This window comes from Apodemus sylvaticus, chromosome 1 (genome assembly GCF_947179515.1).
Source record: "Apodemus sylvaticus chromosome 1, mApoSyl1.1, whole genome shotgun sequence".
Classification (NCBI taxonomy): Eukaryota; Metazoa; Chordata; class Mammalia; order Rodentia; family Muridae; genus Apodemus; species Apodemus sylvaticus.
In genome coordinates this window covers 59,034,873-59,056,997 of record NC_067472.1, presented here as the reverse complement: position 1 = coordinate 59,056,997, position 22,125 = coordinate 59,034,873, and the positions used below count along the sequence as shown (strand labels likewise).

At 44.5% G+C, this 22,125-nt stretch overlaps 1 protein-coding gene across 4 annotated transcripts in view; it reads left to right on the top strand.

Annotated features, from left to right (window-relative positions):
- Chka (choline kinase alpha) overlaps nt 1-21,443 on the top strand; it is a 45,138-nt gene extending 23,695 nt beyond the window's left edge. For 2 of the 4 annotated variants that reach the window (XM_052194054.1, XM_052194046.1), the window contains 10 exons: nt 946-999; nt 8,255-8,368; nt 12,343-12,476; nt 12,873-12,977; nt 13,859-13,917; nt 15,991-16,078; nt 16,858-16,966; nt 19,121-19,227; nt 19,735-19,816; nt 20,417-21,443. In XM_052194054.1, the coding sequence (XP_052050014.1) occupies nt 946-999; nt 8,255-8,368; nt 12,343-12,476; nt 12,873-12,977; nt 13,859-13,917; nt 15,991-16,078; nt 16,858-16,966; nt 19,121-19,227; nt 19,735-19,816; nt 20,417-20,476 (912 nt within the window). In that variant the 3' untranslated portion in view covers nt 20,477-21,443. Of the gene's footprint in view, nt 1-945; nt 1,000-8,254; nt 8,369-12,342; nt 12,477-12,872; nt 12,978-13,858; nt 13,918-15,990; nt 16,079-16,857; nt 16,967-19,120; nt 19,228-19,734; nt 19,817-20,416 lie in introns of those variants that run through there. The other 2 variants (XR_007979686.1, XM_052194064.1) reach the window with 2 other exon arrangements.
- The last annotated feature ends 682 nt before the right edge of the window (nt 21,444-22,125 follow it).

Below are 22,125 nucleotides of genomic sequence, written 5' to 3'. Positions count from 1 at the left end.
ATGTTCAAGAATCTGTTAGCTTAAAATTTTTTTATGGAGGGTTCCTTTACAGGATACCTTTTGGGTTTGGCTCAAGTAAACCTGATGTAAGATAACAGTTTTGAAGGCAGCTGAATGTACAATTTTCACAAAACTCTTATACTCTGATTTTATTTTTTTCCCTTTTCATTATTACTAAGACAGTGTTTCAGTTTTAAAGCACTTGGGGTGGGGGGAGCTTTAAGAAATAGCCTAAGCTCTGAACCCCAGTCGATGATCCAGTCTGATCTTATTGTTATTGTTAGAAGCCTGGTTGCCAGTAATTTGCAATTTCATTAAGGAAACTGATGTAAAAGTACCTCCTAATGTGGCAGTTATCAGCTAATCCTAGGACTTTGTTAAATGCACAGTCCTCTGTTTACAAGAGGAACAGTTGAGATTGAACTTCGACTGGTTGGAGCAAAGGGCTAGTCTGGGCAAGTGGCAGGTGCATAGAGCTCACCCTAGCTTTATCACCTGCTTAGTGCTGTCCTCTCTGTCCATGTTCTCTGCTGCCTGCAGCCCTCCACAGGTGTGTTGACATTCCTGTTTTGCAGGTTCGCTTGAGAGAACCACATAGCTAATTCAGGCAGAGCTTTAGAAGGCCCGATTGGAAGAGAGAGCACTCTCTAGTGACTTTCCTCTAACAATGAAATTGTGAAAGGTACATGGGGACAGCCATGAGAGGCACCGCTATTTGGTCTCAGCAGTACATCCCTTTTCTTGTAAAACAATGAAGCATTTGAAGGTTTTGGCACAAGTGCTGGAGACTGCTGGTGCCTTTACACTACACTGGTCACCTGGGGGGCCAAAAGCCCTTGTTAAATACCTGAGGTGTTTTGTGAACACCCATTCTGTGGTTGCAAAGTTAGTGTCTGCTCAGAGTGCTCCATCTCACCGGAAGTGTTTGCTTTTTCTCATTCATAGAGGTCCTGTAATAAAGAGGGATCCGAACAAGCTCAGAATGAAAATGAATTTCAAGTAAGTAATCAAGTCCCTCTCATCTGCATGAGCTGTAAACTGGTGGTGTTCAGCCTTACTGAATTGTGGTTTGGCAGGCCTGTTTTCTATACTTGATCTTTATCTTTTTCAAAAGAAGGACTCTGCACCAGTTGGAGCTAGTTCAATAAGGCAAGGGGCTTTCTAACTCCTTAGGATAGGGAGTTGAATTGTCTGTAGTGGCAATTTCTAAGCAGTGTTTGAGATGCTGAGAGATGCAGGTTTAGGTAATCTCTGATACTCTGCTGTAGAAGTACCTGCCTCCCCTGGCAATGTCTCCTCATCATTAGGAAGCAGATCATTGCTTGGTTGTCTCACTGGTATTCTTGCCCCTAGGAAGTGGCAGTGCTTGTCCTGGGTTTGGTAGCCACGTTGGAAAGATTCTGAAATGGAGCCAATGACACTGAGACATGTGCATTTGAGGGAACTTGAGACTCCAGATATGAAATGAGAGATGGAGCATGGTTACCTTGTGAGCATTCTCTTGTGTGTTCATACTTACAGAAAACGGGCACTTGTGTACACAAGATGGTTAATGTGACATGGCCAGCTGGCCACCCCTGGAAAGTTCTGGACTGTGAACTGGTACTTCCTGCTTTCCCTATCAGGTTGCAGCTGCAGTAGCAACCCAGTAGCAGAGTCCCCTGTCCCAGAAGTTCTCTGCTTTGCCTGCTGGCACTCATCTTGTTCATTCCTCCCTTGGGTTTCAGCTGCCATCTTCAAAGATAGACAATCACAGCTGCCCCTTCCCTTCCTTCTCAGGACCTGCTCCACAGGGATCTGACTTTCCCTGTGATTTGGGGTTGGCCTGTACACACTTAGTTACAGAGTATGGGGGAGCTGGTTTCCATCCCTCATTGAGTTTGCCGACATCTCACTTCCTTGTTGAGATGGTAGAGCACGTGAAGATGCTTGGTGCCACCTTTTTTTTTTTTTTGGTTTTTTGGAATTGGTTTTTCCGAGACAGGGTTTCTCTGTATAGCCCGGACTGTCCTAGAACTTACTCTGTAGACCAGGCTGGCCTCGAACTCAGAAATCCACCTGCCTCTGCCTCCCAAGTGCTGGGATTAAAGGCGTGGACCACCACCACCACCACCACCCAGCTCCTGCTTGCTTCTTAATGGTATAGTTTTCACTATCTTTAGCCTTCATTTTTTTTTCAGTCTTTGTCTTGCTACTTTGCTTCTTTTTCATATATATCACCTTTTCTTTGACCAATTGCTTTATCGCACCTGTCTTGATCTTAATCTGCCTCATGAGGATTGGCCATGCATGCCTCTAGAATACCACAAGAAAGAGAGAATAAATTAAGATTTATTTATTTACTATGTATGCAGTGTTCTGCCTAAATGTATGCCTGCATATCAGAAAAAGACACTAGATCCCATTACAGATGGGATTATAGTCACCACGTACTTGCTGGGCATTGAACTCAGGACCTTTGGAAGAGCAGCCAGTGCTCTTAACCTCTGAACCATCTCTCCAGCCCATAAATAAATTTTTTAAAAAGGAGAAAGCAAGCTAAGGCTATAGCTTAGTGGTATAGTGCTTGCCTGATGTTATGACAGCAAGTGCGCACCACCATGCCCTGCCTTTTCATATAAGTTCTAGGGACCAAAGTTTCACACATACATGGCAAACTTTTTACCGATTGAGTTCTCCCCTACAGAACTAAAACTTTACAGAGAAAATGAAAAGTATAAATTTGTTTCTTCACCCATCTAGATGTCTCTCTTTTGTTCACCCCTTCCTATCTAATCTGTGTACCCATCACTCCTCTGAAGCTCTAGTTTTTATTACCAGCAACTTGTACATTGCCAAGTCAGCAGGCATTTTGCTTTCCTCCAGTTTGGACCCTCAGTAGCATCTGTAGTTCCTTTTTCTACAAAGGCAGCCAGCCATCTTACCTCCTCTTCTCCGTGGTTTTCTTCCTCCCACTGCCCAGATTTGAATCAGTTGTTCGCAAGTGGTAGGCTATGTGAAATGCTACCAGCTTTGGTTTTAGGGGGATTTTGTAGAAAGCAGAGTTTCAGTATGTTGCCTAAACTCAGTAGTCTAGCAGGGACTAGGGTGTGCATGTTGCACTCAGCTTGCTTTCTAAATGAAATAGAGTAGAAAATATCAGGAAACATTATAGTGCTGTGAGGGTGAGTGTTGATGTGTATACTGTTTGGTTGTGTTTGTTGGTGGGTGAATGCCAATTTTAGGAAAATTTTCATTCCTTTAATATTTTATTCATGTATATTATGTATCTTTAAAAAAAGTTTTGTATTTATTTATGTCTGTGGATGATTTACTTGCAAGTGCCCCATGAGGGTGCCTAGTGCCCTCAGAGTTCAAAAGAGGGTATTAAATCTGAAACAAGTTAAAGATTGTGAGTGATGTGGGTGCTGGGAATCAACCCGATGGCTTTTGCAAGAACAAGTGCTCTTAACCTTGGAACCTTGGAACCATCTCCACTCCCTATATAATGTATCTCAATCATGTTAACCCCTTATTCCTCTTCCACTCCTCCAGACCCTACCCAATATGTGTCCTCTTTAAGAAAAACAACAACTCCTAGAGTCCAGTCCAGTTAGTACTGCCAGCATGCACACAGATGTGGGCCCTCCATTAGAGCATGGGCAACCAGCCAGGGCCACATACTTGGAGAAAATTGACTCTCCTTTCCCCAGAAACCATTAACTGCCAATAACTGCTAATAACTCCTCAGCTAGAAGTGGTACCTTGTGACAACCACTGCCTTCCCATTTGGAATGTTGACTGGCTTGATTTTGTGCAGGGATTAATGTAGAAAACCACAGGTGCTGTGAGCTCCCAGGTGCAACCGCTATGCCGTGTCTTGAAGACAACTTGTTGCAGCGTTCCTGCTCATCTCCTGGCCATTGCACTCTTTCCATTTCCCCTTCCATGATGTCTCCCGAGCCTTAGGGACTCTCACTGTTGGGACTGCTTTGAGACCATTGCTCTAGAGTGGGAGTTCTCAGGAATAAGCCAGTTTCTCTTTTGCTCTGGGATTTTGCTCAGTGTATAAGGTTTCAGTGTATGTTGCTTCACATGTTCCTGTCTGTCCCTCAGGCTGCTTCTGTCTATCCTGGTTGCCCAGTTGAGCAACTTTCTCTCACTTCCTTGACTACTCCAGACTTCCTCCATCAGAAAAACTCAGCTCATTTGCACCCTGCACTCCTGGGTCTTAGTCAGTTCAGTGTTGTCTGTTGGGAAATCACTGTCCTTTTATAACCTGTCTTTCCCACCTTCTGTCTCTTCATGGCCTTGACTCCTCCTGTAGTTCTGTTTAGTCATTTCCTAGTTCTCTTTGTGAGTTCCATACAGACAGGGCCTGATGGGGCTTACTCTTTGGTTCACTGATATTTAGCATGGTGCTAAGTATTTATCAAACTATTTGTGTTTCAAATGAATGAATAAGTTTTATTTCTGAAACTAAAGTAAATAGTTAGGTATTGATTTCTCCAAAAAGGTAGTATTAGCCTTTGATGCTACCTTTGATGATATGGAGTTGTGGGCTGAGGGCCAAGCCCTGTTTGTTCTGACCACTGCTCACTTGCTTCACATAGCCACCAGGGAGAGCATCAGGGGCTTGGAGTTGTTTATATCTCTGTCTGGGCATCACGTCTGTGTGCTGTGTGCAGGTTGATGGGCTCTGCAAGAGTCTAGGTAGAATAATAATCCAGGTACCAGTGACAGTGCTGCCACTCACATAGACAGGTACTAATTAACTTACTAAACTTTAAGTCTAACACATATGAGGTCAAGTATTGTGTTGCCTGCCTGTAATCTGTCACTGGGCAAGCTGATGCAGGAAGTGCAGGGAGATTGGAAATTTAAGAGTAGCTTGGACAATAATGCAAAGGTTTTGTCTCAGAAAACCATCCAGAAAAGGCTGGCACGATGGTTCAGTGGGTAAAGTCAACTTACCACTAAGCCTAACCACCTGAGTTCAGTCCCTAGTGCCCACATGATGGAATGAAAACACCAACTCCTGGAAGTTATCCTCTGACTCCCAGATTGTGGCATGTAGGCAGCCACAAACATGCACATACTCTCTTTTCTCTTTCTCTCTAATTTTTTCTTTTTATGTGGACAGAGTGCTTGAATATCTTGTACAAAACCCTGGATTCCATCTGCCAGCATTGTAAGATCTGGGCCTGGTGGTTCACACTCCCAGCAGGAAGGAAGATCAGAAGTTCAGGGTTAGCTTTAACCAGTTCAAGGTCAACAAGTGTTACATAGGACTGCCACAAGAAAAAAAGGACAAAATTTAACATTTCTGACGCAGTTGAACCCTCAGGATCATTGTAATCACTCTGCAGTGTGGGAAGTTGGAAAACAAATTTTAATCATAACAAAAGTCTGGATTTTTCGACAAAAGAAGCTTAGAAATGATTATACTGGAAGTTAGAATGTGGGTGTGGGAGAGGGAGAGTTCTACAGATGGCATGTAGCTATAAGGAGCCATACCTGGTAGATTGCCTACTCTAGAGCTCAGCCCAGGATCCTCTTGTTCCAGTTATGGTCAGGCTCTGCTTGCTTTTGCAGTTTCCACTGTAGGAGGCGCCGAGGAGACTGCTCCCAGCCTACAGGGGAGAGGACTACAGCAGAGGACACCTTGAGGGCCTTCGCTTGAGCTCCCCTGAGAGTCTCTGCAGTATCGGGCTTCAGGTCAGACAGGGCTGCAGTAACTGTCCCTCTTAAACCAGTGTCTTATGAGGGTTAGATGAGCAATAAGAACATTTCATCTGTTAAACAGAGGTATTTGGTGTTGTCAAAAAGATATAAGTCCATGTGATACCCAATTCCTTAGTCTGAACAAATAATATCTATATTGTCAAATACACACACTTGCAATTAATAAATACAATTTGAACCTTACAAGGTATAATTAAACTAATATGGGGATTATACAAGATTATAGTTAGACTGTAATTATAGGGATTAGAAACAAGCACTTGTCCACACATGAAGGAAGTGATTTACTTAGGATTTTGTGTGCTTTGACTGCTTTGGAAACAGCATTTCTTCCTTTTGTCTTATCAGCTGTGGCATTCTAGCATTGCCTGATGAGCTTGTCCTCAGTTTCTGAATTTAGTTTTTGTCCGTTTGTTTGTTTTTTAAACCTTCAGAGCTGAGGACCTAATGCAGGACCTCCTGCTTCCTAGGCAAATGCTCTACAATGAGCTATAAACCCCCAACCCCCTTGAGTTTTGTAATGTGAATGCTGTAAGCATGTTTATCTGAGATTGTTTTCACTTATAACATATTTCTTAACAAAGGGTGATCAAAATCTCTGTGTTTGAGGCCAGCCTGGTCTACATAGCAAGTTCCAGGGCAGCCAGGGCTACATAAAGAACCCCGACTCTTAAAAAAACAAAACAAACAAAAATAAACCAAAGAGTGATCAAAATCACCTGAAAGCTGGTAAGAAGGGGCAAAGTTGTGATTTTAGGAATCACACACACAATTCCATTGGTGTGGAATTGGGGCCAAGTGAGACACTGGACAGGTGGAGAACTGGCACCCAAGAGTTATCCACTGACTAACACATGGGCTCCATGGCATGGAACTGCCTGCCTGTAGAAAAAAAAGTTTTTGAAATTTAAGATGGGGGGCTGGAGAGATGGCTCAGCGGTTAAGAGCACTGATTGCTCTTCCAAAGGTCCTGAGTTCAAATCCCAGCAACCACATGGTGGCTCACAACCATCTGTAATGAGATCTGACAGCCTATTCTGGAGTGTGTGAAGACAGCTATATGTATACACATAGAATGAATAAATAAATCTAAAAAAAAAAAAGAAAAAAAAGAAAGAAAGAAATTTAAGATGGAATCTGAGCTAGGACCTAAGACAATAAATAAGGCTCTGTGAAAGAGCCAGAGGCCCTTCCACCCACTTCTCTTAACAGATGACAACTCACACACGCCCTACCTAATTTGCTGTTTTCAGGGTAACAGGAATGAATATGAATTGTGGGGGAAAGGTAGATTTTGAAGTCATAGTTCTATGAGTTATTAGGACTAAAGATAGAAGATGGAGGGAGGAGGCTGGAGAGCTATCTCAGTGGCTAAGAGCACTTGTTCTTACAGAGGACCCAGGTTTGGTTCCCTGTATCCACACAGTAACTCAAACCATCCAGAACTCCACTTCCAAAGAATCCAGTGCCTTCTGACTTCATCAAGCACCAGGCACACACACTGCACATAGAGTTATGCACACAAGCACACATATACACAAACTAAATCTAAAGAAGAGCATAATGGCTTTATAGAGAATTTAACAGAAACAAGAATTGAAATTCAAAACCTAGAACCCACAGACTAGGCAGGGGGTCTTTGGAGCATTCAAGCTCACTGGGTACTCAGTGGAGAGGCCCTTAAGTCATCTTCACCAGAATGGATGTTGTTGTCTTTGGTGAGAGCCCAAGGGTGATATTCAAAACTGTTATATTGTAAAATGAATACACACAATAAAAGCAGTGGTCCTTAATAAGCCAGTTTAAAGAGTGACTTGCTTTGGAGAGAACCATTTGACTTGAGAAAGGACTTCTGCTAATGGATAGCCCAGTAACTGTCTCCCTAAGATACAGTGAGCATAGTAACATAGGAATAACCACAGGCACTTAGGACTGCACGAGTTGGGGCTGGGGATTGGGTTCCAATTGGTAGAGTTCTTGCACAGCATGCAAAGAGTCATGATTTGGGTCTCCTGTACCAAATAAAGTGAATATAGTGGCACATGCCTGTAATCCCAACAGAGGCAGGAGAATCATCTGCTACATAGTTAGTTCATGGCCAGCCTGGGCTACCTGAGACTTTCTCAAAACAAGTAGTGTTAACAGAACTTTTTTAGAAGAATACCAATTTTTCAATTTGTCTTAAAGCATTTTCTACAAAGTATTAGTATGTAATGTATTGGGCTATAGAACTTTTTATTATTAACATTACTTGGAGGGAAAATTGTATTTTGGAACTAGTGACTTTAATTTTAAACATCATCTATATAGTATAATGCTGTGAGCTAGATCCTGTATAAGTTGTGTGTGTGTGTGTGTGTGTGTGTGTGTGTGTAAGTGGGGCAGGAGGAGGGATGAAGGAGAATCAATGCCCAGAGGAGAATCATTGCCCATGCCAAAGAAGGCCTAGTAGCCTGGAGGAACCTGCTCCTGAGATAGTACTTCCTGTTTAGGAAAACACTAATACGTGGTCTGTTGCCATCTGTTCTAGGGGGCTGAGGCGATGGTTCTGGAGAGTGTTATGTTTGCCATTCTTGCAGAGAGGTCACTTGGGCCAAAACTCTATGGCATCTTTCCCCAAGGCCGACTGGAGCAGTTTATCCCGGTAAGATTATGGGAACCACAACAGGGTGGACTTCCTTTCCTTCTTTTGTGGCAAAATAAGAGCACTAAATATCATTTGAAATACTAAATGTAGGAAATACTAAATGGAAGATAGCCCAGCAATCTTGTTGCTCTTTTGAGGATCCAGGTTCAGTTCTCAGTACTGGCTGGATCCAACACCCTCTTCTGACCTTGATGGGCACCAGGACATGTATATTGTGCCCAAATACACATCCAGATAAAACTCTCATTCACAGAAAATAAAGCAAATAAGTCTTAAAAAATTTTAAGTGTGACCTGTGTAAATAAACTGGGTAAAGCAAGACAAGAGAAAATATGTTGGAGATGAACTGAGAATGCTTGCCCAACATGCCTAGCATTTAACCTGTGTATTACAGCAACCTTTCTTTCATACATGGACACAATCATGCAAAGCAGAATTATATGTGAGAGGATGGAGAGAAGGTCCATCAGTTGAGAGCTGGCTGCTCTCCAGAGGGCCTGGGTTTTAATTCCCAACACCACATGGTGGCTCACAGGTAGAATCTGTTACTCGATTTCCAGAGATCCAACATTTTTTTCTGGCTTCTTTGGATGCTTGTGGTACAGACATACACGAAGGCAAAACAACTATACATATAAGAATAAATCTTTAACAAAATTTTAAAAAATTTTAAACACACACACACACACACACACACACAAATATGAGTCTCACCATTTTGTTACTAAAACATTTCCTGTTTCACCTTCTTGTTTCCTGGGCTCTTTTTATGGAATGGAGCAGCAGTCAAGCTGCAGCCCCTTATTCTTGTCTCCATCATTCTCCCTCTGTTTCTGCCTTCACTGTTCAAGATCTCCTTCATCCCATTTTGCTGCACTGGCTCAATTCTTCTGTTTCCAAGGTGTTTCCTTGTCTTGTCCTGAGGCAGCAGGGGCTGCTGTTGTTGTTGTTTTTGTTGTTTGCCTTGAGACAGGGTTTCTCTGTGTAACTTGGCTGTCCTGGAACCAGGCTGGTCTCAGACTCAGAGATCTGCCTGCCCCTGCCTCTGGAGTACATTACCTCCCACCTAAATTTTGTCGTTGATTTGTTTTGTTTTTTGTTAATAAATATAGTCTTCCTGGAACTCCTTCAACATCCTTGTGGATATACATTGAGCTGTGGCAAATAGAATCTCAGTCAGCTGACCTTGTGCTGGGTCCTGGGTCCTATCCATTGTAGGACAGGCAGCCCTGTAAACACTAATTCTCATAGACAGCACCATGAGTCAGGGCAGAAAAGAGCCACTGTTGACTCTTGTCTTGACTTACACTGAAACAAATGGGAAATCTTTCCTCTTTTTCTCCTCCTCCTCCTCCTTCTCGCCCTCCTCCTCCTCTTCACTTCTTTTCTTCTTTGAGTTTGAACTCAGAGATCTGCCTGCTTTCACCTCCCAAGTGCTGGGACTAAAGATGTTCGCCACCACTGCTGGGCTTAGATGGGAAATCTTTAATCAAATTTCCAAAGGGAGGGAGAAGGGAGACTGTGGGCCATGGATCAGCTTAACCAGCCATGTAAGCCTTTAGTTCCATATAGGCAATCCATTGACACAAATGGATGTAGAAAACTGTTGAGACTCAAAGCCTTGCATTACAGTAAAGTCCAAAACATACAAAATTTCTTAGGACATGTAGGACACAGTGGAACACTCCTTTAATCCCAGCATGTGGGAAGGAGTGGCAGGCTGATACCTGAGTTGGAGACCAAGTTGGTCTATAAAGTAAGTTCCAAGCTAGGTAAAAACTGAAAATTGAGGCTCTGTAAGTAAATAAGTAATTCTTCAGTACTGTTGTACAAAATGGTGCACATCTGTGATACCAGTACTTTGGAGGTGAAGGCTGGGGATCTTCATCCTGTGATATGTTAAGGCAGTCTTGGCTACATGAGACCCTGTTTTATTATTTTTTGTCTTTTTTAGTATGTATCTTAGCTTCTTTCTTTCCTATATAGGCATAGTCATCCAAATAAAAAAGTATATATGAGTCTTGCCACCAACAAAAAAATATATAGCACATATGGTTATATATATATATATATTACATAATACTTGATAGTTAGTGAGTGGGTTCCTTGCTTATGTGCTATACTTATTATTGTCATATTATGAGTGCATTTCTTTTACATAGAAACTGTTAAGACAGACTGGTGGCTCACACCTGTGATCTCAGCAGGCTGAGGCAAAAGGATCACCCCAAATCTGAGGCCAGGCTGGGCACAATGGTGCATGCCGTTAATCCCAGCACACAGGAAATAAAAGTAGGATGATCTCTGCACTTGGAGGCCACATCCTGGCCTATATAGTAAATTCCAGGCTAGACAGTGAAGTGCTGTCTTAAAGCAAGCAAAGAAGTTTCCTATAATTAGTGTGTTGTGTTTGTGTCCGTCTAGCAGCTGCAGCTGTGGAGTGGCCCTGACCCCTTGATTACATCATTTTTCTCTTGTGCTTGATCTAATCTTGTGCTGTTTTGTTACTTGCAGCCCTAGGAGCAACAGGTTAGAACATATGGTTTAGGGGTGTAATAGGCTTAAACTACCTAGCTTTGCTAAGTACACTGTGTTGTTGCAGTGGCCTAAGGACATGTTTCTAGGAGTACATTCCTTTTGATAAGTGTCATGTATCTGAAGTGGCATTTTTAAAGCCTCAGAAGTGAGCAGCCCTCAGAAGCCCTAAGTATCTGACTAGTGGAAGTTGATTCCTTGTCTGTGGTTTGTTGAAAATGCTGTGGGAAGGATTCCAGAGTTGAGAACTGAGTTCCATGCATGGTTCTTGGGTTTAAGTTTCAGATACCTCCAACTGTTGAGATTTACCCTGGATTAGGTAGACCATCGCCCTCACTCTGGAAGCAGCTCTGTGAGAAAGCTGAGTATCATTCCTATTCTTTTTTTTTTAGTTTTTTGAGATAGGGTTTCTCTGTGTAGCCCTGGCTGTCCTGGAACTCACTCTGTAGACCAGACTGGCCTCAAACTCAGAAATCCGCCTGCCTCTGCCTCCCAAGTGCTGGGATTAATGGCGTGAGCCACCACGCCCGGCTTATCATTCCTATTCTATGCAACAGGAAACAGGCACTGAGGAATGCAGTCTCATGCCTACCTCAGTATCATATCTTTGAAGCACGACTTTGAGCACCATCTCTCTGACTGGCAGCACTTCATCCTACCCTGTACCTGCTGCTTTGTGCCTTTAGGGAGACCACACCTTGAGTCCTGTGAGAGTGCAGCTTGTGGGGAGAAACCAAGAGGATTTTCTAGACCACAGGATTCCTTGAACACCCTGTAGAAGGGCTGCCAGGAATAGCCAGGCCTCAGGCCATATCAAGGGGCCACACAATGTCTACAGGCTAGGATTTGACCTCCATGTCCCCCTTCTGCCTAGTTGGCACACTGACACCTGTTCCGTATCAACCCACACAGCAGGGGCAGTCATAGCCCTCTTGAACATAGGGCCTCCCTGATAGAAAGATGTTCAGCTACCAGTTTTGACAAGTGATGACGTCAGCTATAGCTGTAGAGATCTATCACATGCCACATGAATGGTGTTTCTTGTTCATTAAAGGAGGAACTTCCTCAGGTTCTTAATGAAATAGACCTGCTCCTCACTGTACACCCTGCTCTGAAACTGTACACTCTTCTCAGCACACACACTGCTCCTCTCTATACATGAACCATGGCATTTACTGGGCCATCACCCTTTTTTGGAAGACAGGGTCTCACTATTTAAAACCAGACTGGTCTTGAACTCACAAACCTGCCTGCTATTGGCTCTGAGTTGCTGGGATTAAAGGCATGCACCACCATGCTGGGCTATTTAAGAACATTTTGTGCACTGGGTGAGACTTTAATAACTTACTCTAACTGGTTCGTGGTTCTAAGGTGGTGTGGTCTTAGTACAGTTGTTAGGTTGCATGGCAAATGGCAGTTCTGATTCCTGTTTCCAGAGCCGGCGATTGGACACTGAAGAATTACGTTTACCAGATATTTCTGCAGAAATAGCTGAGAAAATGGCCACATTTCATGGTATGAAAATGCCATTCAATAAGGAACCAAAATGGCTTTTTGGAACAATGGAAAAGTAAGTGTGGAGATTACTTGGTCCTCATCACTCTTACCCTGGTGTCTTTGGCAGTAACAGAAGTGAGTGCTTCCCTTTATCTGCCAGGGTGCTCAGAGACCCCTTTGGTTCATTGGTGTGCATGCTATTACTTGTGATGTGTGTCTCATGAATAAGTCTTTCTTGCATGTATCAATCAATTCCTGGACCAAGAATGAAGACTTGTTTGCAAATTGCTATCAGGTGGGTGGGTGGAAAGCTAGCCTCCCTGAGTTCTGTAGGTCCAACCATCCCCTCCCTCTTTCCTGGAGACACTGGGCTTCCTTGGAACTGGGACTGGCTAGAGTTGGGTGCTTGAGTGAGGCCTATGAATACACCTGCTCAGCTTAGCACTGGTCTTTGTCCTTCCTATGGCAGATACCTGAATCAAGTACTAAGACTTAAATTCAGCAGGGAGGCCAGAGTTCAGCAACTGCACAAGTTCCTCTCTTACAACCTGCCTCTCGAGCTTGAGAACTTGAGGTGAGTATAGCCTTCTGTCCTGCCGTAAGCTCCTCATCTATAGAATAAATGCTCTTTCAGGAGTAAGTCCTGGTGACCAGGATGGGTTGAACCTGGGAGTCTTTTTCTTTTTTTCCTTTCCTGAGATTTCAGTGTCCTAGAACTCACTTTGTTCACATGCTAGCCTCAAACTCTGGAGATCAGACTGCCTCTGTCTCTGTGCTGGGGTCAAAGGTGTGCGTGACTACAACTGGCTTTTGTGTGTGGGCAGGGTAAATTTGTTTTTGAAAGATGTTATTTTAATTTTCAAATCTGAACTCAATATCCTCTAAAAGTATGTATTCAGTTTAATCACTGAGACATATCTCTAGCCCTGAATGTCCAAGGTCAAGTGAGGTTTTACCTAGGACAGGAGTGATGGGTAGAGGCAGTAGACTGGGGAGATGGAAGGCTAAACCTAAGCTTTGGGAGTCGTTGAAAATCTTGAGATTGGTTTCTGAGCCGGAACCCCTATTGTGCCTTCCTGGTGAGGCTAGGTACAGGCCTGTGTGCTGTGCCGGGTGGAAATGGTGCCAAGACCTTTAAGGAACTCTTGCTTTATTAGGACAGAAAGCAGTTGTCTGGTTCTAATACATGCTGTGAAGGAAACCATTCTAGGGGCATCTAAGTCCCTGGTTAGGCTTTTCCAGGATAGCATGAGCAGAATGCACAGTAGTCCAGTGGGGAAAAGCTTGCAGTGCAGAGAGGCTGAGTGGGTTCTCTGCAGAGATACACAGTGACACATGGTTTTCTGCGTGTGAATGAGTATGCTGTGTTGGCGCGCAGGCTCTGTGCTGGCCACATGAGAGCATGCATGCACCTTACTGAGTTTGATAGGTAATGGTGAGATTTTCTCTTCCCAGGTCATTGCTGCAGTACACTAGATCTCCAGTTGTATTTTGTCATAATGACTGTCAAGAAGGTAAGAAATGCCATGGCATGCTAAGGATGAAGCTTGTGTTATACTTAAAAGACCATTGTGTACGTATGTGTGAAGCGTGCAAGATGACAGCATAGGTGTACATTGAAATAAGATGCAGCCAGCAAGTGAAGCTTAGCACAAAAATGAGCTAGAAGTTTATACCAATGAAAACCTTCTGAATGATAGCTAGAAAAGCAAGTTCTCAAAAAAATAAATAGAGGATTGCTTATATTTACAATATTAAAAATATATATTATAAAGATCTGAAAAAAATTTTCTTTAAAGTAGGAATTGGAATGAAAGCACATGTATCTGTTTCTGTGTAACTCCTCATGGTAGATACTTTAGCCTGCAAAGCAGAAGACCCAGATTGTGCAAGCTTTATACAACTTACTCAGACCACCTTCTCACAAAATGCCCAAACCACTCAGGCTGTTTAACTTGAGAAAATTACAGTAAAGTACATTGCTACTGTTAAAGAATTTTACTCTTTTTTATTTTCCTGTGTCTTAGTTAGGGTTTTATTGCTGTGAAAGAGACACCATGACCAAGGCAACTTTATTTATTCACTGTACATCCTGATATCGGCCCACCTCTCTTCCCACTTCCCCCCTCATACTGCTCCTGTCCCCATTCCCCACACCTCTCCTTCTTTGAAAAGGGAAAAGCCCCCCCACCCCCTAACCCCACCCCCCTACCCCCCACCCTCGATATCACCCCACCCCAGTACATGAAGTAACTGCAAGACTAGGTATATCCTCTCCCACTGAGGCCAGAAAAGGTAGCACAGTTAGGGGAACAGGATTCACAGGCAGGCAACAGGTTCAGGGACAGCCCCCACTCTAGTTGTTGGGAGACCTGCATGAAGACCAAGTTACATATCTGCTACATAATATGTGCAGGGAGCCTAGGTCCAGCTCACGCTTGCTCTTTGGTTGGTGGTTCAGTCCCTAGGAGTCCCCAAGGGTACAAGCTAGTTGACTCTGTTAGTCTTCCTGTGGAGTCCATAATGTCTAGGTTCCTTAATCCTTCCCCCAACTCTTTCCCAAGACTCCCCTTGCTCCATCTAATGTTTGGCTGTGGGTCTCTACCGTTGTTTCCATTGGCTGCTGGATGGAGCCTTGAACTCAGGACCTCTGGAAGAGCAATCAGTGCTCTTAACCACTGAAATATCTCTTCAACCCCTAGATTAGTTTCTTATGAAGACTCTTCATCAATAAGCCATTAATTTGAGCCAAAGTACTTTTCCGATTAGCTTGCCCACTAGTCGGGTAGAGCAGGGTATAGAAATCTCAGCAACAGCTTTTCCGGTTAGCCACAGCCACATCAGGTCCTGATGGTGATGAGGTATGCAGATCATTATCACCAGAGAGGAGTCTGGACCAAGTCAGTTGCCTGAGTGATGGCCAAGTATAAAACAGATAAAAATGAAAGGTTGCATTTATTTTATTATACAATTTTGGGTGCCTTCCTCCTGTACTCAATTTCATTGGCATTGGAAGCAACAGGAATATGCTGCAAAACCTAGAAACTACTTCTGTCAGAAACCTTGGGGGGGAGAGAGAATAGCCAGAGTTAGCAAGGTGTGAGGCTCCAGGCCCTCTCACCCACCTGCCTTGATTCAGTGCTGGCGGAAACATCAGAGGGCCATTCACTGTCTCTGGTCTTCTTGATTTGGACAACATGTGGGGATAAATCAGATGGGCCCCAGTTAGGCAGTTGATGACAACAACCCAGTTCCAAGGCTCTAGGAGATTGAGGTAAGGAAACCAAATACACTCTAACATACAGCGTGTGAAGCTTTTGGAAAGTACTGCTCCAGATAGTAGCTGAGGCGGTCTGGCTATATTTTGTAGTATGCAGAGAGCAGAAGGAGGACAGGGACTAGGAACAGGTGGTGCTGGAGCCTTCCTGCTTAGAGCCAGCCGCTGCCATGACAAAACTTGTACTCTGTGCCTGTGATGTCTTTAGGACCAAAGCTGAAATCATTTGGGGGTAAAATCACACTCCACTCTGCTGCTCAAGGGTTGAGCCTAGTGTTATAATATGTCTTGTCACCCAAATCTTTTGTAGGTAATATCTTATTGTTGGAAGGCCAAGAAAATTCTGAAAAACAGAAGCTGATGCTCATTGACTTTGAATACAGCAGTTACAATTACAGGTAATGTGTTAATAGTCAAATGTCAACTTCAGTACCACTTGATTATTGTAATAGAAAACAATTATAGGCTCAAACAGCATACTGAGTAAAAAGTTTCTACACCAGAAGGAAGCTGTTTGCCCCGGGCAAGTCAGCACAGGCCTTTCTATAAGCAGTTTGCCTCTTCTTCTGGGCTGCCAAGATGATTCTCCTGACATAAGTACTGATTGCCACAGAAGTATTTTGTTCAGGTGCCCAAGTAGCATTTAGGTAGCACCTTTGGTTCTCCGTTTGCTGTGGTTCTGATGCTTACCAAATTGGCTTTCTGTGTCATTAAAGCTACCATACTCCTGTGCTGGAGTAATTTATTACCCCAGAAAGCCCTATAAAAACCACAACCATTTACTGTATTTATAAGCTATATGCCTAGATTTTTAGATTGAGCAGATCTACTCTAGAAGCCTACCTTGGAGATCAGAGATCCCATTTAAGGTTCACTCAGCCATTCAGCTTTTAATATACATTTTATGTATGTGTGTGTATGTATATGCATTACATGTGTGCCTATGCCTAGTACCAAGGGCCCTTGGAGGCCAGAAGTGGCCATCAGATCCCCTGGAACTAAAATCAGCAGGCAGTCCAGAGCTGCCTGACATGGGTCTTTTGCAAGAGCAGCAAGTGCTCTTTCTTCACCGTGGAGCCCTCTCCCCAGCCCTCATTTAACTTCTCCCTTTCTGCTCAGGGAGCCTGCAAGCCCTGCAGCATGCCTCATTCCTTGCCTGCATTGTCCTGTCTTTCAGGGGATTTGACATTGGGAATCATTTCTGTGAGTGGATGTATGATTATACTTATGAAAAGTATCCTTTCTTCAGAGCAAACATTCAGAAGTATCCTACCCGAAAACAACAGGTAAGAGACTCGTTTGTATTGATAAGTTAGCTTTATGTAAGCTGGCTTCACTCAGAATTACACACTCATCTTTCTTTTCTATTAGTTTTGTTTTGTTTTTCAAGACAGGTTTATTTTGGTTTTTCTCTGTGTAGCTGTAGCTGTCCTGCAACTCAGTCTATGGACTAGGCTAGTCTCGAACTTCAGGATCCAAGTGCCTCTGATTCTTGAATGCTGGGACTAAAGGCGTGCTCCACCATCCCCAGCACATGTTTGTTTTTAAAGATACTCTGTTTATTCATTAGAGAAAAACAAAAAACAAAAACAAAGCGGTGTCCGTGTGGGTGCCTCTTGCGTGCTAGAATGGGTATTCTTCCTGCTCTACCACTCAGCCACATGATGGCTCTGCTTAAATTATGGCAAGGTTAGGAAAATGATTTTGCTTACATTTAAGAACATTATTTTGCCTGGGCCTAGATGACCATGCATGCCTAACTGCTGGGGCTGCTTAGAAGGAAGAGAGAGGGGAAGAGGATTGTGAGCATGGGCTCTACAGCAACACCATGTATCATGTTCGAGGAGGAGTGATGGTGTAGGTTATCAGAAGCCCTCGGTAGCATGTAAGAAGCCCTGGGTTCAGTCCCTAATAATAAAGATAATAGTAACAATTCAGTTTTGTTTTGTTAACATGTGGATTCATACTGGGCATCTGAGCCCATTTCTTGTTAACTCCCTGAGCTGTGGACACCTGGTTCAGTCAGAGGAGGGTTAGGCCTCCTGTGTTCCTCCAGGATTTGCCAAGAGCTCCATTTCCTAGGCATGTGGGACAGGTTGAACACCCTGCTTTATTTCGTGAGCCTGTGAGTAGCTGGAGGAAAAGCTTTGCTGTGAATCATTGCTTTCCCATCCTGAGTTTCAAGGGACTAACTGGTTATGTGGAGAAATATTTCTTGTGGGAATTCTTCCCTGGGATTTTTTTTCTCTCATTTCTCAGCCTGTCTCTGAAGCCTGGAAAGAAGCTTGATGGGCTTTGGTCCTGACAGTGGGCCGGGCAGGGAGGGGGGTGAGCAGGGGAAGTGGGGAAACTCAGCTGGACTGCCAGCTGCAGGATGAGGGCAGGTGCGAACGAGCCACTGCCCCAGAGCAGCCAGGGGACATCTTGAGTCCATGGAGCCAGGAGCCCATGAAGAAGCTTAGCCCTTCAAATGGGAGCTTGCTAAGGTGCCAAACAGTGTTATCACTCTCTTCCGTCACCACGTAAGGCTGTTGGGGATGAACTTGAATATGTCCAAAGCCAGGCAGCCAAGCTTAGGTGAGGAATAGGGGGATCACAGGTCTGCTTGGGGTGAGGTAAGGGCATTGGGTCTAGGCTTGGTAGAAGGGAATTTAGACCCATAGAGTGGATACCAGAGTTCAGAGTTGTCAGAGTAGCTGACAGATTATCAGCCAGAGGCAGTGGTGGTAGAACAATGTGCAAGCTGTAGGCAGTTACTTTCTAGTTACATTTTTTTCTGGACGGTTGAGAAGATGGTGGGATGTCTCTCGCAGTAGGAGAGAGCTTGATCAACATGTGCAGAGCCCTGAATTTGATCCCCCAAATAAATAAACACAGAAATAAATACATACATAAACACAAAAGGAAAGATTGTGAGTGTGGGGGTCTGTCAGATATTAGCTCTGTGTATGTTGAGTAATCTAGTGCTTCTTTGTTTTCTTTAATCCACTGCAGAAGTGTGTAGAATCCTGAACTTTGTGTATTGAACGTTTATGTGTGAGAGTGTTTTTTCTGCATAAATTTCTGTTCACTGTATGTATACAGGGCCTGCAGAGATCAGAAGAGGGTATTGGATGCCCTGGGACTAAAGTTCAGAAGGTTATAAACCACTTTGTGGAACCAAATCTGGGCCCTTTTAAAGAGTAACCAGTGCTACTCTCTAGCCCCCCTTGAACAGTGTTATTTTGTGATGTGATATTTTGTGATATTCATGTAGAACCTTCTGTATGCCCCACCTAATGAAAGCTGTTAGATAAATGCCATGGACCTTAGGGTCAGAAGCCATCTTGGCCTTGCATCTGGCAGCACAAAGGCAGTGGCAGCCATGATAGGTATGCGGCTACTGTTGGCAATGTTTGTTTAACAGTCATCCATCCTAACATAGTTCATTCTTTTTTAAGCTCCATTTTATTTCCAGTTACTTGACTACATTCCAAAATGATTTTGAAAGCCTCAGTAGTGAAGAGCAGTCAGCTACAAAAGAAGACATGTTGCTTGAAGTCAACAGGTAAGCTTCTCCTTGCTGTGTTGGCAAGTGTAGCCAGCTGCCAGTTACTGGTGTTTGGTGTGTGTCTTTGCGAGGAGAGGCTGGAGACAGTGACATGGCTCCACTCCTCTGCTGTTATGTGAACATGAGCAGGAGCTCTGAAAAGTGTGGGTGACCGGGCTAGAGAAGCATGCTCAGGGAACCGCTTCCTGCTGAGGGCATGGGGCAGGTTTTCAGGAGCTACTGTCAGCTGGTGGTCTGTATACGCCCTTGTAGCAGAGCATGGCCACCCCAATGTCCTCTGTGCCCTGCCAGGCAGCTGGGTATATTATTCACACCACAACTATTCCTGTGGCTGGCCAGAAGTGGAAAAACTCCAGTCCCTTCACATACAGTCCCTCCAAAGGGCCAAGGCACCACTTACAGCATATGGAAGATGTCTGGTAGTGTGGCCGGGGGTATAAGATGATCTCTTGGATCCCCTGACTGACCTCCCATGGCTTATGTGCTTCTCACTTGTGATTACAGATTCGCCCTTGCCTCTCATTTCCTCTGGGGACTTTGGTCCATTGTACAGGCCAAGATTTCATCCATCGAATTTGGGTACATGGTATGTTTCAGGGGCAATTCTCCGAACTGCAAGGAAGAGCTGTGGTGTGTGAGCTTAATTTGGACATTTGGTGACCTGGTGACTGGGGCAGTGTAGCTCTGGAGGTTCTTCTCAGTGAGGGTACAGTTGCATCACTCCAGGGCCAAAGGAGCTGTCCTTGACACAGAGATTCTTGGGACAGGTCCCTCTCATTCTAGGATGACTCTCCTTTAGGTAGGAGGTTTGGTAATGATGCCTTGAGGCAAAAACAGGAAACATTTGGATATTTAAAGTCAGCAAGTTGGCTCAGCAGGTAAAGGCTTCTGCCAGCAAGCTCCTGATGAGCAATCTAGTACCTACATGGTGGAAGGAGAACTGTTCCTTGTCAGTTGTCCCTTGACCTCTCTACATGCTCTGTGGCATGAGTACCCCCTGACAAATGAAATGTAATTTTAAAAAAACTGATTTGACCAGATGATCCTGTAACATCAGGCTTCAAGTCAAAGGTGGCATCTGAGCCACAGATGTGGGTTTTGCTGGCGTGGTGGTCCACAGTAGCACTTAAGGTCAGTCAGGTCAGCCTGGCTACATAGTTAAGACTGTGTTTGCTCTCTCTCCCAGGAATATGCCCAAGCTAGGTTCGATGCCTACTTTGACCAGAAGAGGAAGCTTGGGGTGTGAACGGGATGGCTCCACTGTTCAGCACTGGACTACAGGAGGCAGCTGCCCCAGGCCCTCAGTGGAGCGCTGCTGTGACCACTGCCCTGGGCAGAAGGCCTGGACGTCTCACTACTGAGCACCGATGTGTATGATACTACAGACTATATTAAAGTGGAGTAACATTTCTTTCATCTTTGTTTACACTCTCACTAGGACTCTGAACCATGATTGGAAGCAGAAATATAGTACAATAGTGCAATAGCTCAGAACCCGCCTAAGCTGGAAGCCTTTGGCTGCATGGCTACAGCTTTCAGCCACTTAGGACCCCAGCTGGACAGAGCCGTGCTGTGTGGGTACTCCAAGTGCTGGCTTAGGGTATTAATGTGCTGCAACACATTTGTGACCAGGCTTTGAAGGTGACAGTCTGACAATGTGTTGGAGACACTTCTGAAGGGCAAGTGCACTGACATACTGTGAAGTGGCTCAACAGGAGGAACCTGAGTTGTGGGGTCTGTGGATGGGCAGCCAGCTGCTTCTGTACAGGGTACACTTGACTGTGGACATGCATCTGCGGGCAGTGGCTGCATCCCTCCCGTGCCTGTGTACGTGTGACTACATGGGCCAGCGTCACCGACTGGCCATAACTTGAGTGTCTCCTAACTGGGTGTGCTTTATAGCTCCAGCTTCCCGGGGAGGAGCAGTGGAGCCAGCTTCCTCACCCCTTCTTGCCTTCCCTCTGCCTGGCCTGGAACTTGGGCTTCTGCCCATTGCCCTCTGAAGCTGCTTCCCATCTGATGTCACTGGGAGACAGCAGCTGTATGTGGGGTTTTGGGGTGCAGGTAGATTAGAGCTGTGAAATCCATGTACATTAATACCCAATGGGATAAACTTAGAATTTTTTTTTACTCTGAACTCTGAATTGTTTGTGCACATATTTCTGCTACCACCAAGACTGTATTATACAGATAAATAAACAACTTGAAACCTATTCTCAGGCTGTACCCTTCATATGTCAGTGCTTTGCTCTCTCCATCAGCACACATGGAAAAGCCATGTGACTAGTGCCAGGCTGGGCATCCTCCTCATCACACCTCATTCTGCAACACCACATTTTGGTGTCCCACTGATCTCCATGGCCACACATAGCAAAGGTCCCCGGCATTTGCCACCCTTCCTGAAGAGCCTCACTCTGCTGCTCTCCCCAGAGTCAGGCCCAGACAGTAGCAGAGGGAGCTGCAGCTCTTCCTGTTGCTCTGACCCACCAAGCTTCAGCAAGAATGCTGCATGCCACATGCCAGCACTGTTTTCCATGGCCTTTCTTATAACTAACTCTCCACTGAAAGACAGGATGGAAGTGGCTGTGCCTGGCTTGGTCTTCCCCTGTCTGAGTGGCTTCACTCCAGCTGACTCAACTTGCCTAATAAAATAACAGGCACAATGAGCCCTCATGCTTTTCTTTCTTTCCTTTTTTTTTTTTTTTTTTGGTTTTGGTTTTTTGGTTTTTTCGAGACAGGGTTCTCTGTGTAGCCTTGACTGTCCTGGAGCTCACTCTGTAGACCAGGCTGGCCTCAAACTCAGAAATCTGCCTGCCTCTGCCTCCCAGAATGCTGGGATTACAGGCATGCGCCACCACTGCCCAGCACCTCATGCTTTTCTTAAGACTTACTTTT